Here is a 7,256-nt window from a genome sequence, read left to right as displayed (position 1 = left end):
CATTTTCAATAATTCTGCGCTCGGGCAAGACTAATATAATATCGACCGGTGAACATATGGTATCCCACTGTAATAAGAATCTTTTCCAATAGTTTTTTATATAAATGCAACGGAAGTCTGCCACTTACCGGAAGATCAGGTTCTCGGAATAAGATTTTCAGAAGTTACTCTGTCATAATATGGAAGAATTGGATGCAGTAGAGTGTAATTACCGGCAGCCTTTTCGTTCCCTCAGAAGAGACATTCGAGTCTTATATTAGGAATGTGATATAGTTTTGAAAGTTTTTTTTCAAAAACTGACTTACTTAAACAAGACAATGAACGAATATCTTAATCAAAATATTTTTCTTCCTTTCCTACAACTCTTTTCCATCTTTCTGGCAAGAGATGGGACGATAAAAGGATTGTTCTCATCTCAACACCATCTCGCAATGGCATTTCCTGATAATTGATGTGGAACCCATTTTCCTTCTTTGTGAATCTTTCCCGTATTATGTTAACGTTTAGTAACTGTTGTACGATTAACATTTAATGCTCCGGCAAGTTTGGAAGTGAATTTCGGATTTTCTTCCAATAATGCTTGCAAATCTGTATTTTATAGCTTTTTTGTTTGTCCCGATCTTTCGTCAACATTGAAATCACCACTTTCGAATCGTCTAAACCAATATTCACATGTTTTAATTGATGGAGCAACATCACCATAAGTTTCTGTGAGAATTCTGTGATCCTCATCCGCTGTTTTCTTTTGATTAAAAAACAAAAGCAACGCATGTCGAAAATGGAAGCTCTTTAGGAAGCTCCACTTTTAAGATGGTGTTAACACGACTTTTGCTGTATCTGTTGTTAGTAAATGATTAAATATCATGGATTATTAAAATTAAAGCATTAAGAAACAACAGCTGATTGGAATGTCTTTGAGAAAACTGACATTAGTGCTGCCTCTTGAGAAACCCTCAACGCTAAACCACACTCATACTAATATTTGTTACATTTACGATATCCCCTTTAGGGGTGCAAGGAATAAATAATTTGAGATATTAATTTCGAGAGATGGCAAGAGGCGTGCAATATACATCTTAGCGGCATCGCGGCATTCTGCATTGAGAAAAAATTGTATTAAAATTAAACAAATATTTGTTTGAATACGACTGTGAATACATTTATTCAAATTTAGCGACTAATTTCTAAAATGAAATACAGAGGTTCTATGAATGTAAACTTTTTTCTTGAATTTTAGAAAATAATTGCTTAATTTAAGTAAATGTATTCACAGTCGTATTCGAACTATTTGTTCGAAATATTTGTTTCATTTTAATACAATTTTTTCTCAGTGTGCTAATTATTTTATTTACGTTCATGTTTTCAATTACATAATTTCGTGTGTAACTGCACAGAAGCGTCGTCAGAGCGCCTGCGTAATCACTCTCAAGTCCGCACAGTCGTATCGCGTGATGTATATCTTTTTTTTTATTATCATCAAGTGACAAATATTGTGTAACTAGAAATCGTTGCTGACTAATCTGCCGGTTAATCGTCAACTGGATGAATCGGAGCCTCGAATAATCACTTATGCTTCTTGGCGAAATAATTTCTACCGGTATTTTGTTCTGCGCGTTTGTAAAGGAACATGTTGAAATTGAAAAGAAATTTGCATGAAACAAGCTGTGACGTTCTTCCTCGTTGCAAGAGACGCGGTCTTCTCCGGGGTTCTTCAAAGTTCCTCCAGGTTCTTTGAGGTTCTCCGAGGAATAAAGGAGGACCCACCATGACTACTCGGTTCTTTTTTGTTTATGGTCGCTGTAAAGGGAGAAAGGGAAAAAGGGAGGGCAGGAGGATCTCGAAAACGAACACGACGACTCTCGTCAAGATCTCTCTTTTTTTTCTTTTTTTTTTTTTTTTTACGTGGATGAGGCTACACGATAGAAGATGATTATCGATGAGGAGGCAAGAACTGCGGGCTACAACTTTCCACACGGGCTTCACTGAGGTCGTCGGTTACCAGTCCGATGATTTTTGCGGTCAGTAGGTAATATGGTACCCATGTTGCTCGATCGAGTAACTCGACGGGATCTCCACTGGTGCGATCGGTGCGGAGTACGTGTACGCGTACGGCGATACCTGTGCAAACGCGCGAATGAAACAATAACAGCGTAAAATAATAAAGAGTCATATTTTCGCTCGCGACTTCTTCGCGCCGATAAATCCCGACGTGTCGAGAGCAGATCAGTTTCGAGCCGACGTAAATTCTTAAGCGCGGGTTACACAATTCTTTTCCCTTCTCTCTCTCTCTCTCTCTCTCTCTCTCTCTCTCTCTCTCTCTCTCTCTCTCTCTCTCTCTCTCTGTCTTTTGAGTATAAATTTGTGAACGCTTGACTTTTCAGACCCCGAGTTGCACAATTCTGTCCCTTATTTCCTCTCTCTCTTTCTCTATTTTTCTGGACACTCGACTTTCCGTCGGAAGCAACCGATCTGACAGACGCAGATTTCACATATTTCATAATTTTGTTACAAAGAGAATTGTTTTATATCTTGTTTCTTGCGTTCGTTAATGTACAGTGTAAGCCATTCTAAACGCCTACTCGAAACATCTCGGAAGAAATGCATTGGTCGAAAAAATGTCGAAAGTCTGAACGCGGTCGAATCAAAGTCACAGAGTCTTAAGGCCTCCTTAAAACCAAAAGGCTTTGCTCTGAAACATTTTCTTTCTTTTTTTTTCCGACTAATGCGTCTCTCCCGAGGTATTCCAAGTTGATATTTAAAATAAGATCACCCTGTATAAAAGAGAAAAAAGACTTTTAGAGAGATGCCGTAAAATAGTAAGCATCGTGCTCATTGCGGTTATTTCTACCTTTATTTCTGTACGTATTTACGGACTCATCTCCAATGTTGTCGCTTGCGTTTAGTCGAGAAGATTTCAACAATGCAATAATATCGACTGAAAATTCGAAGCGACGCCTCTCGGTCGCGCACATTACATTTCGTTTTTTTTTCTGTTTTGGTAATTTGTAATTTACAAACAACCGTCGAGCACTGTCCAGTGTTGTCCAACATCCAATTATTGTTATTATTATTATTATTACATCGCACTCGATGTGGAGAATTGACACGTTCGCTACGTTCGGGAAATTCACCGCGCAGACCACCTCGTATTTTTTTCTCCTACGTAATCGCGCGAAACAAGTTTATTTTAATAACGTGGGCTCGATAAAAAAGAACGTTTACCGTCATGAGCTGGAATTAAAAAGTACCAAGCGATCAAAAAATAACGGGTTTGTTTCTCACCGGAATTATTGAGGCCTACATAATGATATATGGTATTTTCCACAGACAGTTGAGTAATCCCGGCAGAAATAAGTAAGCACCATGTATTTTCCTTCTCAAGAACGCGTCGCATCGGCTGCTTCGCCGGAAGTGGGTCGCGTTAAATGGAAAACGTAAGCAGTAAGCAAATCAACCAATCACAGGTGAAACGTAAGCGCTGACTGCTCATGTTCTTACGTTATAGTTATAATTGCTTGATTTGCTCACGTCTTACCGCCTACGTTATTTTACGTACCATGGCCCTTAGAACCCAAACAGAGAACCTTAAGCAGTAAGGAAACTAATTGACCAAATTGACTCTTCTTCTTGGAGCCCAAAAAAAATCACCTGTCAGGACGCACAGAAAAAATTTAAGCAGTGTAAGCAAATTAAGCAGTCGCAGTTGAATCTTTTCGGGCTATAAGAAGAATAACTCCAATTTTGATTAGTCAATTCCCTTACGGCTTAACCCCTTCCGTGGTAGAGCAAAATTCAGTAAAATGCACTGAAACCGCCCCACAAAAAATGACGGGACGGATTTTTTCAATAATTTGTATACTTCAGCTTCTTTGGTCGCAGAAGCCGAATTTGAGGTCAAAATATAGAAATTCACTAAATGTTTAACCGTGCCACTTACGGCACGGTTTTGGCTGGACGCACCGGTGCGTCCGTACCACGGAAGGGGTTAAGGGCCCCCTGCAATAAGCCATTAGTTTTAATCCAAGCAAATTGCCCAACCACAATCGATTATTCCAAAAAGTGATCGGCTGTGGCTGATCAACTTGCTTACGGTCCGTGACAAAAGGCTCTTTACTACTAAAGTTTTTTCTGCCCCTCTGAACCCTGATTGACGGATGGCACATAGAAAAACGTAAACAGTAAAATATAAGTGCTATGATTGGTTGATTTGCTCACCGCTTGCGTTATTCTATAACCCTCAAAACTTAAGTTCCCCTTAAGGGTTAAGGTAACCCTTAATCCTTAAAGTCACACAGAAAAACTGAAGTAGCAAACAAATTAACTAATCATACGTTTGAATACTTTGAAGCCGTGAGAAGAACAATGAAATTCGATTAGTCAATTTCCTTGCTGCTTTGAGCGGATTCATACCTTGGCAGAAAAGCAGACGCGCTGATAGCCTGTCTCTTTCTTGCGACAGATCAGCTCACTCTCCCTCACTCTCCCTCTGTCACTCTCTTGACTTCTGCCGTTCTGCTTTCTGCTTTTCTGCCCAGGTGTGAATCCGCCCTTACTGCTCAAGTCTTTCTGTACGTCCGGGCCCTTAATCGCCGGCAGCTCTGACTCGGTTCAGCCGAGTGTGTACGCCCGCGTCGTATCCACTCTCGTCTCGCGAGGAAGGTCGTACTTTGACCTACGTCGGCCGAACACTCACCTGCGACAGGACGGGCGCTGCGTACGCGAGGCGGGAGACCGGTGCGATGAGAGGTGTGGCGATCGGCGCGACCAGCGGCGCGAGCTTGGTGGTTGATGCCGGCGTCTTCACCTCGGTGACGAGGGTGAGCGGTTTGGGCGCGGGCGCCGCTTTCGGCGCCGGTGCCGGCGCGGACCACGCCAGGCCGACGAGGATGCCGAGGAGGATCTGCAAATAATCGTCTCGCGCGAGGAGAACTCACTAGCCGGGGGACTATTTAAATTGGAAAACTTCGCCGCGCTCCGGGCGAGCGTAAGTAACTGCCGCTGAAGCGCGCGCGGCGGAGAAGCTAATGAGTCTACGTGACGAAAATTTCGCGCGGAAAGAAAAACACGCCGCTGACGGCCGACGCCTGCGGATGAATAAATTTTAATAAATACGCGGACAATATATATAGATTACGCGGCAAATCGGATCGGAACTCGTCAAGCTGGGGACTCGTCGAGCTCGTAAAACGGACAAGTCCTTTAGCGTTTGACAAAAAACGCCTTTATTATTGAAGTAGGCCAAGAGGGGCGAGAGAGTCGAATCGCTACTTCAGATAAGTAGTGACTCCATCACGTTACTTTTTTCGTATCTCGTGTACATACCGGGTGTCTCAGAAAGAGGGTTCGCTATATGTAATTCTATTTTTCGTAAAGTTGTTTGTTGTCGATTACGACTGAATAAACAATTGTTTTCAGACGGTTTCACAGATTTAAAATATCGAGTGGCTTTAATAATTTAAATAAATATTATTCCATATTAGCGGCGAAATTAATTCTTTCAATCTCAAGTCGACATTAACTAGACATTTTAGGCACAACGTCTGCAACAATTTTTCGTTTATCTCGGTGAGAAGGATGAAACTGCATATACAGGGTGTCCGGGATTTTCTGGAAACAAAAAATTGTGAAGATTAATCAAATCAAACTGAGAAGAAAAGTCAAATACCATTTTGCAAAAATCGCAATTTGCAAACCTTATTAAGTTATTAATGATTGAAAATGATCACATTCAGAGGCTCTTTTAATCAATAACTTAAAAATTTGCGTACTTATTTGCAAAATGGTAAAGAACTTTTGTCTCTAAAACGACCTAATCTACAATTATATAACGGCTATTATGTCTAGCGATAGGTATAACTATATTGAATATGATTTTGAACCTGTCGCTAGGCACAATAACCGTCATATAATTGTAGGTTAGGTCATTCTGAACAAAAAAGTCTTTTGCTATTTTGCAAATAAACGCAGATAAGTACGCAAATTTTCAAGTTATCAATTAAAAGAGCTTCTAGATGTGATCATTTTCAATCATTAATAACTTAATAGCTACTGCGATTTTTGCAAAATGGTATTTGACTTTTCTTCTCAGTTTGATCTGATTAATCTTCACAATTTTTCTTTTCCAAAAAATCCGGGACACCGTGTATAGGCGGCGCACTCTTTTTGAAACACCCTGTATACACACAGACATATATTATACTTCGAATATTTTTTAACAATATACTCTTATATCCGCGTAATCGGAGGTATATTTATACCAAAGTCTAAATTTATACCAAAGCCAAATATACACGCTGCAACAATTAATTAATTAATAATTCGCGCTCAGACGTCTCTTTAACTCGGCAGAATGAAAATTTATACCGCACGTAAAACATTGTCCCGCGCACTAGCCTCGGGTGATTTGAATAATATGAATATATCTGAGTTAGCGCGGAACTTCCTCCGTGTGCGGATGTTAATATCTTCCTGAAAAAATCCTCGCCGCGTATACAGGACCTTCTCGTTGAGCTTGACGAGTCCTGTCCGCCATTTTCCCGCGAGTGACTTTCGGGAGGCAGCCGTTTCGCCGTTTCGAACAGCGAGAGCTCTCCCGTCGCAAAAGAAATTCTCCCGATTGGACAAGACCGATGTGTCCCGAAGCTCGCGTGAGGAAGAAAAGAGCAGGCACTCCCCCTCCCGCCCCCGCTCCCCACATCAGGAAGCACGTCGCTCCTGCAGATCGTCGCGTAATTAATTCGCAGGATCGATCCGAGTGCGGACGCATTTCTCGTCTCGCCCCTTTCCTCTCTTTTTTCCTCTCTCTTTCTCTCTCTCTCTCTCTCTCTCTCTCTCTCTCTCTTTTTCCCGAGGTAACGTCGGATTTACTTACGAATCGCAGCATGACGACTACGGGCGAGGATTCTGCGCGCGGATGCACTTCTTCGGGTACGATACTTCGCGTCAGTGCGCGCACCAGCCCGGACTCCTCGTACTTATAGAGGTCTCGGGGGATAGCCGTAAAAAGTAGACTCGTCCGGCACTACAAAAGTTCCTAACTGCCGTACCCGCCGCATTCCTCCCCAGTCTCAGGGACGGACGCGGGCCGCGTTTGCGGCGCGAGACGCGTCCTCGGCCACCTGGGCGCTGGGATGTGCGCGTGCACATCCCAGCGCCCAGCGCAGCGCTCCGACACGCGAAGGATCGGGTTAATTAGAATTTAGCGGGAGAACGCAAGCGAGATCGCCCTGCGGAGCGACGTTTGCCATCGGCGAGAT

The 7,256-nt window shown here is 42.4% G+C and overlaps 1 protein-coding gene across 1 annotated transcript; it reads right to left on the bottom strand.

The window, feature by feature from the left end:
• Window positions 1–1,875: 1,875 nt before the first annotated feature.
• LOC105183876 (uncharacterized) lies at window positions 1,876–7,054 on the bottom strand. The gene is made up of 3 exons (XM_011142294.3): window positions 6,872–7,054; window positions 4,694–4,900; window positions 1,876–2,118 (listed from the first exon to the last, which is right to left on the bottom strand). The coding sequence occupies exons 1-3, from the start codon at window positions 6,881–6,883 to the stop codon at window positions 2,020–2,022; spliced, it is 318 nt and encodes a 105-aa protein (XP_011140596.1). The 5' UTR covers window positions 6,884–7,054; the 3' UTR covers window positions 1,876–2,019.
• Window positions 7,055–7,256: the final 202 nt, after the last annotated feature.

This window comes from Harpegnathos saltator, unplaced genomic scaffold (assembly GCF_003227715.2).
Source record: "Harpegnathos saltator strain DR-91 unplaced genomic scaffold, Hsal_v8.6 scaffold83, whole genome shotgun sequence".
NCBI lineage: Eukaryota > Metazoa > Arthropoda > Insecta > Hymenoptera > Formicidae > Harpegnathos > Harpegnathos saltator.
This window is presented reverse-complemented; position numbering and strand designations above follow the sequence as displayed.

What these genes read in the sequence shown, in the direction of transcription:
- LOC105183876 (XM_011142294.3), bottom strand. An exon ending in CAGCGCCCGTCCTGTCGCAG is followed by an intron (nt 2,119 to 4,693) that starts GTGAGTGTTCGG and finishes GCGTTTGCACAG; the next exon opens with GTATCGCCGTACGCGTACAC.